This window comes from Ciconia boyciana, chromosome 5 (assembly GCF_034638445.1).
Source record: "Ciconia boyciana chromosome 5, ASM3463844v1, whole genome shotgun sequence".
Lineage (NCBI taxonomy): Eukaryota > Metazoa > Chordata > Aves > Ciconiiformes > Ciconiidae > Ciconia > Ciconia boyciana.
Genome location: NC_132938.1, coordinates 81,871,962 through 81,887,345, shown reverse-complemented (window position 1 = coordinate 81,887,345; position 15,384 = coordinate 81,871,962). Strand labels below are relative to the sequence as shown.

The 15,384-nt window shown below is 39.7% G+C and overlaps 1 protein-coding gene across 13 annotated transcripts in view; it reads left to right on the top strand.

The window, feature by feature from the left end:
• ANK2 (ankyrin 2) overlaps positions 1-15,384 on the top strand; it is a 258,299-nt gene that overhangs the window by 231,210 nt on the left and 11,705 nt on the right. For 11 of the 13 annotated variants that reach the window (XM_072861198.1, XM_072861194.1, XM_072861188.1 and 8 more), the window contains 5 exons: positions 7,745-7,819; positions 10,023-10,154; positions 10,672-10,818; positions 12,149-12,431; positions 14,832-15,117. In XM_072861198.1, the coding sequence (XP_072717299.1) occupies positions 7,745-7,819; positions 10,023-10,154; positions 10,672-10,818; positions 12,149-12,431; positions 14,832-15,117 (923 nt within the window). Of the gene's footprint in view, positions 1-585; positions 6,355-7,744; positions 7,820-10,022; positions 10,155-10,671; positions 10,819-12,148; positions 12,432-14,831; positions 15,118-15,384 lie in introns of all 13 variants that reach the window. The other 2 variants (XM_072861199.1, XM_072861186.1) reach the window with 2 other exon arrangements.

Below are 15,384 nucleotides of genomic sequence, written 5' to 3'. Positions count from 1 at the left end.
TTTAGATTACTGCAGAATTACTTTTAACTTTTTATTTTGGTCATTAAGAACAAAAAATGTTAACCCAATGTTATTCTGACAGTTTGCTAACACTGGCTTTCTCTTAGAGGAAATCGACTTTCAATCAGTTCTAATGCTTTCCCCCTTTTTTCTCGTTTATTTTTATTTGAACATTGATCTGTAACATCTGAACAATCTTGAGATGCCTATCTTTGTGTAACGTCACTGTGTTTTTTCTGTTTTTAATTTTAAATTTTGTTGTTGTTGTTGTGTTTTTGGTTTTTTTTTTAGTGGTGTCCTGATTTGGTTTGTTACAGCTTTGGTAATGTATGTGTGGTTGTGCTATATTGATAAAGTTAAGCAAGTTATTTCCTGCCATTTTCCTTTTCAGTTTTTTTTCCCCCCCTCCTGTTAGCTTTGCTTTGCTCTTGTACCCTCAGATCTTGTGGATCCACCATTCCCGGCCCATTTTGTTGACCTTCCTACCACTGCAACCAAAGACTGTCATTTTCAGTCCTGATTACATTTTCCAATCTCTATTTTTGATTTCCATTTTACTTTCAATGTTTTTCGTTCGCATCAAAGATGACGAGACAGAATCTACAGAAACATCTATCCTGAAAAGCCATCTGGTTAATGAAGTCCCTGTACTAGCCAGTCCAGACCTGTTGTCTGAAGTTTCTGAGATGAAACAAGATTTGATCAAAATGACTGCCATCTTGACAACTGACCCTTCTGATAAATCAGGCTCCATTAAAGTGAAAGATCTTGGAAAACCCACTGAAGAAGAGCCAGGAGAGCCTTTTGAAATAGTTGAAAGAGTGAAAGAAGACTTAGAAAAAGTAAATGAAATTCTGAGAGGTGGATCCTATACCAGAGAAGAACGTGTTTTGCAGAAGTCCCTTTCCAAACAAGAACTTGTAGAAGAAGAATGGGTCATTGTCAGTGATGAAGAAATTGAAGAGGCCAGAAGAAATGCTCCTTTAGAAGTCACTGAACCTACCTGTGTAGAAGTCAGGGTAGACAAAGGGACAACAGAAATGGAGAAGCCAGACACGACAGGAAGGGTAGATTACCTTGCAGAGGATTTAAAAACATATGTTTCTCTTCATGAGGTACAGCCACAAGCTTTGCAAGAAGACTTAGTAGAAGAGAGATTTGAAGCTGTGGTAATAAGCAGAGATTCTGAAAAAGAAGGACAAGAATCTCCGACTGAAACACTAAGTCCGCAGGAGCAACACAAGCCAGCCTTAGAAATTAAAAAGCCAGTTAGGACAAAATTAAGAGACAAGCAAAAGGAAGGCAAGATGCGCAGCAGTGAAGAACAACCAGGACTAACGAAGCTCACTTCAGATGAGGCGCTAGGTGAGGAACCTGGCTTAACACTGACAGCTGCTCCTGAGGCTAAAGCTGTATCCCCTGTTATAGAGGAAACTCCTATTGGCTCAATAAAAGATAAAGTTAAAGCTCTTCAGAAACGAGTGGAAGATGAACAAAAAATACGGTCAAAACTACCTGTCAGAGTTCAAACAAGAGAAGGCACTGCTGAAAAGGCTTCTAAAAAACCAGTACAAGTCAAAAAGCCGGTAGCGCACAAGGCACAACCGCCTGTTTCACCTTCTTCTAAGACAGAAAGACTTGAAGAGACCATGTCAGTTCGTGAACTGATGAAAGCCTTCCAGTCAGGTCAAGACCCATCCAAGAATATATCTGGACTGTTTGAGCACAAATCTGTCAAACAGAAGCAACAGCTACCTGAGAAGGAAACAACCCGGAGAAAAACAATTTCTTCACAAAGTGAAACGAGGAGAGTATCAAGCCACAAAACAGACAAACAGAAGGACAAACAAAGCACGACATTAAAAGCGGAGAAAGAGCCGCAATCAAAAAAAGGAAAAATGCACATTTCTACTGTCGAAATTACCAAGAAAGCTGTAGGTAAAGAGCAGGTAAAAGAGCAGAGCAGCAAAAAACCAACTGAACCTCTCCCTCCAGTGTTTGATGATGAAAGTGCCAAAGATACAGCAGTTGTGAAGGGCAGGACTTCTGATGACCAAGGAGATACTGACTTCCAGATCAGCCCTGACAGAAAAACCTCAACAGACTTTTCTGATGTCATTAAAGAAGAACTGGAGGATAATGACAAATATCAACAGTTCCGACACCTTTCAGTGACAGAGGAGGGAGAGCTTAACTTGGAGCAAGTACTGACCAGTCCTTTCAGTGTTGCTTTTCCCACAGAGTATGTCAAAGATGGGTTCCTTCCTGCTCTTTCTCTGCAAAGTGCTGCTTTTGATGGGAGCTCAGAGAGCCTTAAACACGAAGGTGTGGCTGATTCTCCAGGTAGCCTGCTTGACGGAACCCCTCAGATCAGCTCTGAGGAAAGTTATAAGCATGAGGGTCTGGCAGAGACTCCAGAAACGAGCCCTGAAAGCCTCTCATTCTCACCAAAGAAAACTGATGGGGAAATTGAAGAAGCTAAAGGAGCAGCTAGAGCACACACAACAGCAGAAACATGTTCTCCGAAGGAACTTTCTCCAAAGGAAGATGAAAAAGGTATTACTGAAAGACAGCTAGATGCTGTTACTGAGACTAGTAAGTCTCGTTCTGACCATGTATCAGAAGAGCTTGTACCTACAGCCTCTGAAGAAGAGGCTGATAAACTTAAAGAAAGTAGCTCAGCTTCCGTTATGAAAGATATTAGCAGGGATAAAGAATCCAGAACCACTGCACATTTAACTAAGTCTTCTGAAACACATGACACTGCTTTAGAGAAAGAAAAAGATATAACCTGTGAACGCCGTGTTGTGGTTAGAAGTCCCCAGAAATTGGAACTTTCACTTGCTAGCCATGATAGTGAAAGCTTTAGCCCAGTTGCAGATGACTCTTTGGCTATAAGTCATAAAGACTCACTGGAAGCAAGCCCAGTGCTAGAAGATAACTCATCACACAAAACGCCTGATTCTTTGGAGCCCAGTCCTATGAAAGAGTCTCCCTGCCGTGATTCCCTTGAAAGTAGCCCTGTAGAACAAACAGTGAAGGCTGGTATTTTGGGGCAGGGTCCTCTTCAGTCTGTTCTTAGCAAAGGAGAAACCTGCCCAGAGCTGGCATCGGTGCGTTCCAGGATTCTCCGTGACCCTGAGGGAAGTGCTGATGATGACAGTCTAGAGCAAACATCCCTCATGGAGAGTTCAGGGAAAAGTCCTCTCTCACCTGAAACTCCTAGTTCTGAAGAAATTAGCTATGAAATCACACCTAAAACAGTAGACTCACAGGCACTGTCAAACATACCAAAGTCAGCCGTGATCCCCGAAGTCAGTGAAGAACCAGAGGATGATTCAGAAAGTGAACCAAAGAAGAGATTCACCCCCGAAGAGGAGATGTTTAAAATGGTGACCAAAATCAAAATGTTTGATGAATTAGAACAAGAAGCAAAGCAGAAGAGAGATTACAAAAAGGATTGTAAGCAAGATGAATCTTCTGTAGTTGCCGATTCAGAAGCTGCATGTGAAGCTGGAGAACCAGAGTCAACAGCTGTAGAAGAAAAAGATATACCTACAGTGGTGATGTCTGCAGCTGAATCTAGAAAAAGTTCTTCCTCTTCAGAAAGTGAGCTGGAATTGACTCAGCTAAAAAAAGAAGCCGACTCAGGCCTCTTAATGGAGCCTGTGGTCCGAGTGCAGCCACCCTCACCATTACCATCCAGTATTGACTCCAGTTCTAGCCCCGACGAAGCAGGTTTTCAACCCATTGATTCAAAACAATGCTCTCTCAGGATAGGTGCAATTAAAGCAGAACAGGATAAGCCAACAGAAGATGACAAAGAGGAACCACTTATCCTTGAGGGCAGCTGTAAGGCTTGCACAAGAGAATCAGGCAGTTGTCATTCTGATGGTTGTGTATCAGCAGAAGCTGATGAATCAAAATGTGACAGTACAGATGACAGTGAGACAGTTAGTCCCAATGCCCCTGTCACACAATCTGGGGGTACTCTGTGTCATTCCATTGGTGACAGTTCTCAAAAAGAAGCTCATGTTGAGTCTTCACTAACACTACAGCAATATGATACTACTGAAAAAGATGTCAAAACCACTGCATTGTTAACACACACAGATCTCATTTCTCCAGGAGCTGCTCCTGAGAAAGTAGATGATAGTTCTCGTGGACACAGTACCACTGGGTACTCTGTACCACAGGATGGCAAACTGGCTGAAGATGATACCACTGACCTTTCTGCTCTGGGAAGTGACTTGGGAAAAGCAGATACAGATTTTGAAACATCTCAAAGAGATAGTCATGCTGAGGAGCCCTTACCAGAGTATTCACCCCTTACCACTGAAACAGTGGAACCTGAAAGTTGTGTAGCAGATGCTGCTGAAAGTAGTGCTCCTTATATAGTAAGCCCTTATGAAAATGTGTCTTCTGAACATTTCTTTACTGACACTGAAAGTAAGGTAGGCTCTGGTAGAAGTCTGCTATGTAGGGAAAACTATTCTGTTGACGAAGGAAAAGATCAGACTGGTGAAGCTTTACTTAGCAGAGACACAGGTAGCGAATATCACTCTTCAGAGGAAGTATATATGGAAGTAGAGCCAAAACCAGAGGATGCATTTCAGAAAATGTCACAAGGGTCTTCAGCGTCAGATTCCACAAAATTAGCTGAATCTGCCCTTGAGGATATAAGAGATGAAACAGAGAAATCGATCAGTCAAGTTGTCATCACTAAAACTGATGTGGATTCTGACATGTGGAGTGAAATACGTGAAGACGATGAAGCTTTTGAAGCTCGGGTGAAAGAAGAGGAACAAAAGATATTTGGGTTGATGGTAGATAGGCGATCACAAGGCACAACGCCTGATACAACACCAGCCAGAACACCCACCGAAGAAGGGACACCACTTAGTGAACAAAATCCTTTTCTTTTTCAGGAAGGAAAGTTGTTTGAAATGACTAGAAGTGGAGCTATTGACATGACCAAAAGGAACTATCCAGATGAAAGCTTTCAATTCTTCCAAATGGGGCAGCAGCCTCAGGAAGAAGTTTCTTTATCTGAAGAAGTGAAAGAAGCAGCAGAGGTGGAATCTTCTAAGCTGAAGAGCTCACCAGATCCATTTTCACCTTCAGAATCAGAGGACTCAGATATACAAGAAAAAGATACGTTGAAATATTCACCCCCAGCATCTGAGTCTAGTGATAAATCAGAAGAAATGACAGGTGAAGGTGTCAGCATAGGCACCACAAAAGCAGATCTTAAATCCAGAATTCCGATTAAAATGGGTATTTCAGCTTCTTCAAAATCACCAAAGAAAGAAACTGCTGCCTCTGAAGCTGAGCCCCTCTCCAGAATGGAGACTGACATGGTTGATAGCAGTCAGGTGCCTTGCCCTATCTCTCCTGAGCAGTCTGTAGTAGAAGACGAATTAGATTTTTCCAAAGTCACTAGATTAGTTTGTTCTGAACAGGGTGATGAGTCCCCAGACTCTTCACCAGAGGAGCAGAGGTCTGTGATTGAAATCCCTACTGCTCTAATGGAGAGAGTGCCTTCTTGTGAAAGCAAATCCAAAATTCCTGTAAGAACAGCTGCTGCTGCATCGCAATCCTTGCAACAATCGGAAAATGAGAGCCTTTCCACAGATGGCTTCCTAGACAGTTTGCAGTGTGAAGGAAAAGATGACCAAGCGAAACCAAAGTCTAAAATTCCTGTCAAAGCAGCTTTCCAAAAAGCTGAACAACAACATACGTACACAGACACATCTGTCCGCAAGCTAGAGTCACCCAAAGCTCTTGACATGACAAGCAAACTACCTATGAAACAAGATAACCGAAGTAAATCTGAGTCTGATGCAAGTATTCCCATGGACCCAAAGACTAAACGTTCAATAAAAGCTAGGAGTTATGCTGAGGCAGAAGCTGAGACCAGGGAGAGGGAGAGAGAGATGAAGCTTGAGCTAGACTCAGATGAGGCAACAACAGCAAGACCCAAGGTATTTTCATCACGGTTGCCAGTTAAAAGTAGAAGCACTACAGCTTCCCGCAGTGCTTTTAGTCCCACAAAAGAAAGTAAGGAACAATTTTTTGACCTGTACAAAAATTCCATAGAATTCTTTGAAGAAATTAGTGATGAAGCTTCTAAATTAGTGGAAAGACTCACGCAGTCAGAGAGAGAACAAGAATTAGTTTCAGATGATGAAAGCAGTAGCGCCCTAGAAGTTTCAGTTATTGAAAATGTGCCATCCAGTGAGACTCAGCAGTCAGTTCCTGAAGACATCTTTGACACCAGACCCATTTGGGATGAGTCTGTAGAGACTCAGATTGAACGTATCCCTGATGAAAATGTCCATGACCATGCTGAAGGTATTTGCCAACGACTGGGATTCCCTGTGCGACGCATGTCATGAATTAAACTTTTTGGTTTTTTGTTTTCTTTGGGGTGTGCGTGTATGTATGTTAGTATAAACGTGTAATGTGTGTGGCCTTTTCTTTTAAGCTTTTGGTGGTTAGTTGTGTATTCCCCCCCCCCCGTGAGCTGTGTTTGGTTTTTTGTGTTGTGTCTGTATTTTTCTTGTCTGTGAAACAATCTCAAGATTGCAAACCATGAATGCTTATGGGAAGTGTTACTTTAATAAACAAAAACACTTCTAAAAATATGTATTGTTTTACCATTAAACTGATTGCTCAGGTCATGCACATTTTGGCTTTTGGCTTTCCCTGGCCCTATCCTTAACTATTAATTTTTACTAATAATGGAAAATTTGGGCATTGATTGAAACTGAGACAGGCAAATACATTTTCTTCTGAGTTGTTACACAAAGAAATCTGCAGAAGTTTTAAACAATTAAGTTTTTCACCTTCCTTTTTTTGACGATCTGTGTCTCAAAAAAATTCTGTGTCACCAGTAACTTTAGTACAAGTTTTCTGGTGTTTGGTTTTCCTCTCACCTACTTGTGCACTACTACTGAGTAGCCACAATGGAAATCCAGTAGCTAAAATGAAACATGCATGTATCATTAACCCTAAGCAATCTGAGGTATCACAATCGATGTGTGCATTCAGGGAAAATCAAAACTCAAATTCTGCCATCCTCAAATTAGCTTTGGGGATGGGAGGAACTGTCAGTCTCACCATTACTGGTGAGAAATAAATGAAGACTGGCAAATGAACATCTGATTTTTCCTTGCCTTCATTGTAAGTATTTTGTATCACTCCCTAAGGGTCAAAGACGCTTAAATTTACAATATCTCAAATACAAACCATAACATGAAGTGCCATATGGACTGTTTGAACAAAACTTTCCCTGCAACAGAAAGAACATAATTAGAAGCTGAGTCCAGATGAATTTTTCAACCTTGGCATTTACTAAGGAGGCATGGAAAACTATGGCTCTTGACTTAGTTAAAGTCGTCAATGTAATGTTAGAATGAAGATTTAGAATAAAATGCTTGGCCAAAATAGGCACAGTAAGCACTTCAGTCCTTGTTTAGATTTTCACATGAAAGCCTGATTTTCAAATGGAAAATGTAGATAGTCCTATGCTTTTTGAAAAATCAAGCTTCCTTTTTTTTTTTTTTTCTTTTAACCTGGGGATTTACAATCTGCACTGTAATTACCCAGTTGTAAAAGCCTGACCATATTTACAGCAGATTACAGCAGTTAGAAAAAAAAGCACTTTCCCTTGGGCTATATCACCTATGAAAATGGTTTTTAACTTTGTAAAAGGCAACTTATGGCTCTCTTTGACCTTTAGATCAACAGGATGATCAGGAAAGGACAGAGGAAAGACTGGCCCACATTGCTGATCATCTTGGATTCAGCTGGACAGGTAAAATGCATGTCGTCTGCCCCAGGGAGAAAGGAAGGGAGCATTCCTCACTTTTTTCATGTTTCTTTCAGATGACTTCCTGATTATCTAAAGATGTTTTATAGAAATATTTCAGTAGCTTACTGCCTTCTGGTTACTAAGATTCCTATAGCTTGTTAGGTAAGAACTCAGATGCAGAGGTAAGGCCTCTGCACTTGCTGTGGCATCTCCAGAGGGGAAACTCCTAGGAGGAGAGAGTGACAAAGAGCTGGCATATGTTACCCTACTCTTTCCTGCAAAATGCAACAACTCTGGCTAGAAGATAAATGAATACATGAATAAACATCATCTGTATTCTGGAACTCCTGAGCTAGACGGCCACTATAGGGATAAATGACGTCAGCTTCTTTTCTACAGAACTGTGCTGAGGAAAAAGGGATAAAAAGGGACCTATTTGTAACAATCACTTTAATATTGTGGATTTTGTGGATCTGAGACAGTTAACCTTACTGGGGACAAGTGAAAGTAACACAGAATGAAATGCAGATGTCTGTCACTGAAAATCAGCTCAAAAGTGTTTACAAAGAAAAAGAGCTGTGCAGAAATCTCAATGCTGTGTCAAACTGTGCAATCCAACAAAAAATTGCTGCAAAAAAAATTCAATCAGGCCTACACTTTTTTGTATCTATCCCTAGAGCTTTACCACACTCCTGTAAATTAGCAAGGCTCTAGGAGTTAAAGAAGAGTTGTATACCAGAGAAAAAATGTTAACTCCTTGATAAGGAGAATTGTGCTCTATACTGTTTTTATAAGCATCTTCAGAGTATATGCAAACTATCACTGATACTTTTGCTTATTACTCACCTCTTCCTTTCCTGTCTTCTATTTCAATCCATAGAGAAGACTGGGAGCATATGTCACTCATCCCATCATGGATTATTTTTAAATCAGTAGGACGTGGACCTGTGCAATGTAACAGATTAGGAATCTGCTGAAAAATTTATATAAATTAATAGATAGTTCTGAAAACAAAACTAGAAAAAATGAATGCTCATCGAAATAGACATTAATGTTTTATAGCATTTTAGAGAGGGCAGGGTAATATACCTGCATAAATATTCCTGTCTTATATTATGGTAAAGATTGATTATAGTAAAGATTACTGTGTCAAATGTTACTGGGGGGGATAAAACAGTGGTTGTTTTTTGTTCAAACTTATTTGACTACCTAGGATTTGAATCTAATGTGTAGTTACTGTATATTTGTTGAAGTTTACAGTTGCACCAGTTTACAAGCCAGCCTGGAAATAAGATTATCTGGGGTTTGCGGTTAGGGTTCCCTCCACCCTGTTAAAACATGACACCCTCCAAAATCAAGTCCATGCCACTAGAGCGATAACGACAATGGAATAGAAGATGAACCCTTCTTTGTGAAAGAAGCAGAAATCTGGAGACCAGGAATAGCAGTAGGAATCTCACAAATTCTCCATGGCTTTAACTCATTTGATGACCTGTTTCAACTAGTTGCATCTTAGTTTGGTGATGGCAGAAAGCAGCTCCTGATTCTGGATGCAATAAAGATCTTACAGACTATTAAACCATTTCTCTTTTGTGGACTGCAGTGTGAACCTACGCTACATCAGAAAGACATCCGTTATTCTCAGTTTTACATTTTCAGTTTTTGGTTTTCGACTGTAATTCATAGACATTTACTTTTCTTTAAATGAAACAAGTCCAGGGGAGTAGTAGTATGCTTTAATCTAGCCCTACAAAATGCCATTACTCAAAATGAATTCTTTTACTAGATTTTGATCAAAGTTTCTGAAATATTCAACATTTCAGAGGGTAGAATCTGCTGAGCATGGTGCTCTGTAGCTAGAAATATTTTTATCTGCTCATGTGCTATTTCTGCAACTGCACTCTATTTGATAGCTTGTCACTGCTAAATTTTGTCAGTAGTGTTGTGCCTCTGAGAACTAGGCATGGTAGATGCAAAAAAAAAAAAAGCTCACACAGACCCATCACTTCTAGGCATAACGCATTTCTGTCTTTGTCATGAACTTACTGTTTAACGATGTCTCTGAATATAACGCAAGGTACATAGAAGCAAAGAGAATTTGGTTTCAGAAAAGTTTGTAATCCACTTCACTGCTGACAGCCGTAAAATAGATGTAAGGTGGGGAAGAAGAAAAAGACATCTTTACAGAGATGGATTTCTTTTTCAGAGCTAGCAAGAGAACTGGATTTCACAGAAGAGCAAATTCACCAGATCCGAATTGAAAATCCTAATTCACTTCAAGACCAGAGCCATGCACTCCTCAAATACTGGCTTGAAAGGGATGGGAAACACGCAACAGGTTCGTTTCCAGTTATAGTACATATAACTGTCTCCAATTTTCTAGTTGAGGTGGCAGATGTGTGTTATAATCATAAAAAGAAAATTTGGGTAAAATGTAGGCTATAGAAAGAATGACCATAGATTGTACTTAATTTTTTTAAGCTTGTCTGTATAACATGGCATATCATAGGATTCTCAGAGAAAATAGTTTAATCTTGTTCATTTGAGGGCAAGGCAGAGCATCTTACAGCAAAGAAAGAGTGGAAAAACACTGAGGCCTCATTTTCCTAAACTGAAAAATGTTTGGGGAAACTAAACAAATTTGTTAAAGGAAAAAACAAAATTAGTGGTAATTTTTATAGGCAGCCCTTCAGTTAATTTTAGATTTTACATAGCAGTGCTTCTAAATGCATCTGTATCTTATGTATGATGTTATATTGCTCGGTATCCTATATATGTCCTTCATATGGAACACAGAAGGGAGAGAGCATGTGAAATTTTTAACTCAGCTACATGGTGTCGTTCTAATGCCACAGATACAAATCTTACCCAATGTCTTACAAAAATCAACCGAATGGATATTGTTCACCTAATGGAGACCAGCGGCATAGACTCCATGCAGGTCCACGGCACTCGCACGTACGCAGAAATTGAACAAACAATAGGATTGGACCATAGCGAAGGTAAACATCTCCTGATCCAGACTGCCCAGGTTATCTCATCTGAGCTCTAGCTTCTGTTCTGAAATGTTTGACTAGGATAATCTGTTGACTCTTATGACTGAGCCCTAGAATCTCGTTTTGAAAGCACAGGTAATATCGATGAATGCAAGCATGACATCACACAGGTCACTATTTCACCAGGTATAAGATCTCTACATTAGCTGATTCTTATAAAGCAAATAAGGGAATGTCCTCAGAGACTACTGCAAATACTTATGCTCAGTTTGCTGGGGTTTTTTTGCTTACACAAGTACTTTCATAAAAGTTAAGAAGGTTGCATTAGGATTTGACCAAGATTTGTAAAAGGAAAAGTGCTCCATGCTTTGGAAAAAACTTTGGATTCAGTATCCAGGATATTGTAATTCTGCTATGATGCTGTTGGATTTCTTAAGTTTAAAAGTTCAGTAGATTAGATCAATGGTTGTAGACTGAAGAAACACCCCCAAATTATGTGAAATAAAATTCTCTTTTCTGGAAGTGATACTTTTACATCCTTAACTTAGTATTGAACTGGTAGCTCGGTAAAGCATTAGACAGCTGCAAACGTCCCATCTTTAAGAGAATGTAGAAATAGAAGGTTGTTTCCTATAATTAGCATTCTAATATCACAACTGATGAGTTTTAGAACATTAACCTTCATGTCCAGCTCAAATTCAGTACAAGCAGTTATGTTTTCCCCCAAGCTATTCAGAGTTCAGTAGGCTCCTAGCGAATGCGGCTAGTAAGGAAAAACAAATGCCAAGGCTTGTGACTTGTAGCCTGTGGAACAGAAAAGCATATGTTCTTTTACATTTTTTGCAGCATGAGAGCCCTTGCTTTGAGATTAGGGGTTGGAGGTGGGTGGATGTGTTTATATGCTTTGAAGCATATAAATTAGCTAGGTCTTGCACCTAGTCCTGTGTGAATTTCTTTGTCCATACTTGTGCAGTTATTTTTTCCATAAGCAGATAATTTAATGGATGGGGGGGAAAACATCGCTAAAACCTGTCCTAATCTGCTGGAAAAAACCTGTTGTGAATCTTCTTTCATACTTTGAGGGTTTCAAGTTTAATTACTCTAAGTAAATTTTATTTTGGCTGTTACTGTCAGGGTTCATTATTTGGCAATAGTAGTGGTAATCCAGTGTTCCTTCAGCTACTTAGAGAGGTTATGTCCTCTCCCACTGAAGAGGTCTAAAAATTTCAGATAATGTGTTCCATCCAGGGATTTTAAATGCACATGGAGAATGACAAGGACTTCCTGCATTCTAGTAAGACTTGTAACGGCATTTCTCATCTCTCTGTTTTTTAAGGGTTTTCTGCATTGCAAGAAGAACTGTACAGTTCAAGACATAAGCAAGAAGAACAACATAGAATATCTAAAGACAGTGAGCCAACGGAACATCCTCCTATTGTCTCTGAGGAAGACGTGTCTGTCAGTTATTCTCCTTTTCAGGACAGTACTCCCAGGAGTGAGGCAGAAGTATCAATGGCTGAGCTCCTGAGACAAGCGCATAAGGAACAAGTAGAAACTGAGTTCTCAGGGAAACCCCAAGATGTGCCAGAAAAACCATCTGCTTCACAACATGAATATTTGTAAGTGTCAAAAGACCAGAATGAAACCTATGTGGAACAGATTATCTCTTCTCTGTGTAATAAGAGGATTTTACAGTTTTCTTTGAAACATATGAACTCACTAGGATTTTCCTCCAATTGTGCCCACCAGTTCATTAGTTTCTACTGCAGGTTTGACTTTTTAATCCATGTGGAGGAAGCCTTAAGGATTAGGAGAGAAAGTCAGTTTGTCACTGTGAACACAAAGGAATAACCTAGTCTAGTATATGTGAAAGAAAAGAGGGATAATGTAGAGGTGGGGGGTTTTTTGCGAACTGTGTGTATTTTTCATATGTTAGATGGCGAGTAATGTTAAACAATGGAATTAACACTAGCGGGGCCTTTCTTCAACTTCAGGATGGCTTTTTCAATTGAGGCAAAAATTTTCCAACTCAGTCATTACTTACAAAACTCATAACCACATATTAGGAACTAGATTTTTAAAAGTAAATTTCAGAAGGCCAAATGAACGGAAACAGGGTTTTATACAGACAAGACAAAGTACTTCAGGGAACAACACATGATGAAATATAGATTTAGAAGACCTGCACAGCAAAGCCTTGAATTCTGATTTGGGGCTGTCAGTGGGCTTGTTTTCATTTGGAAAGGAACTTGAAAAGGATCATGTTTCTTTCTTCCCAGCATCCCTAATCACGTGCCCACGCTGAGAAATCTATGCAGGGTTGATCCAGGTATTCATAGGCTAGCAAAATATCAAGGATCCCCTTCCAAAGGAGTGATTTTCCTGAGAGTGATTAGCTTTGATGTGGAGATGCAGCTCCAAAGAGTCAAAGTGCAGTTGAGTCCAGCAAATGGTCTTCTGGGGATTCTTTTGCTCAAGATATGCTTTACACCCAGGAGAGAGTGTGGGAGGCAGAAAACAGCATCTAAGGTAGAGGACTTATCTTGCACTGATGGGCAAAAATACCAATACTTCCTAATGATTTGCATGAGGAAATGAATGTTTTTGAGGAACAGAGAATACATTTGAGACAATATTGCCAATACTAAATGAGAGTAGTGATGACGGGGATGTCACTACACTTCATATCTAGTTTGAACTAGGAGGAAAATTGGGCTAGATTTAAATAGCTCATAAGGAACACATACTAAGAGGAATTATACAATAATATGTATAGCCTGGTGAACGGGAAAAAAAGGCTGGATCAATACTGTTTAACTTGTACTACAATGAAATCTTTTCGTACTTTAAAACACAATTGCTTCAAGGGCAGTAGTTGGAGGAGCACAACAAATTGTCAAAACCCAACTTGTATCAGGAAAAAACATATACATGCAAGTTATTCTATTACTGTTATGATTAGTTATCTACTCAGGGGATTGTTTACAGAGAAGGGAATCTGGACTCCTATTATTAAAATGTAACAATTTCCGCAGTTAATTTTTAGGATGAGAGGGGGGGAAAAAAAGCAAGCATGTAGATGCTAGCTCCGAAGCATCTCAGAAGTTTTAGAAGTGGAAGATTTAATTTTTGCAGGCTTATTATTTTTCAGGCTGTAATTCCACCAGTTTTGATATAGTTGTCTTTTTTTCTTTTTACCGATATACAAGAAAAGAGAAAAGTCAACCTCAAAAGAAGATTCTAGGTGGTGAAGCGGGTAATGTCTTCACAATTAATGCAAATCAGAAGCGACCTTTCAAGCTTTATAGCTTTAAGCAGCTTCAAGAGTTATAAGGTTACTTGATAAAACTCAGTTCGATGAGTTAGCTTAATATCTGAGGTCCCTATTATTCACCCATATGCAACAGAAGAATATTGCATGTACATATGCTTTAATATATGTATTACCTTTATGTATGTTACATAGTAATGTATGTAATAATATGTTTAAATAACTTGCAGTTAAATCATAGCAATGTTCAAGAGTGAAAATAACATTACAAACAAAATAAGATTGTCTACTAGATTCCTCTACTAAATTTCTGTTTGGTAAGGCTCCAGGATTCTACATAAAAGTTGGTCTCTCCTCACCTGCAGCTGCATAGCTTGTAATTACTGTAGTAGTTGCTTCTCATCCACCTGCAGTGATCCAGTCTCTTTCCCCCCAAAAATAATAGGTAATATGTATATTTGTGAGGGCACAAATGACAGCAAAGCTCACATAAATCCTTTACAAAGACCAAGTTTTGCAGAATTGGGTACAACATTTGGACATCCATTTGGAGATTTTCTTGGGTCAGGAAGATGAGAGGCATTCCTAGCCAGGTTGCTCTGTAGTTATTGTCAAGGAGTATCAGTTATTTCTAGCCTTTGCTAGGCGACAGACGACATAACAATATTTAATCAGCGCATAATGTTCCATTTATGGAAATTGGAAAGCACTGCATGGTAGTAACTTCCCTTGAACCTGTAATTCACAGCGTCACAACTCCAGGAACAGAGCAGTCTACAGCACCAGTAACTGGAAAAGCAGCAAGCGAAGAATCTGCACACTTCAGTGTGGCAAAGGAAGAGAGAGAAGACCCATCCCCACAGCCCCCATCATCTGCTCAGAGAGGTGACTCTCCCATCATCCAAGAGCCCGAGGACTCCCAACTCCACCAGGATGACCTCTCTCCAAGGAGAACTAGTCTAGTGATAGTGGAGTCAACTGATGAGCAGGCAGAAAAGTTTGGAAGAGGCTACGAAGAGGAATCTTTAGAAAAGGTAAGTAACAACTTTGCCTCAAAGTATTTGACACAAAAGAATAAGTTGTACGTCTCGCTCGTTCCTTAAGACGAGAATATTTTTAGTCAGCCTAATTAATCCCCATCTGCAGCGGAGTCTTTTCTCCTTTCCTGTGTGGTTATAAGAGCTAGCTATAGTCATTTGTATAGAGGTTTTTCAAAGCTGAAGCAAAACCCAGATCCTAAAGTCTAGACTGTAATTCTGGTTCTGCTACCCTTATTTGTCCTTTGGTCGGTGACAGTTATG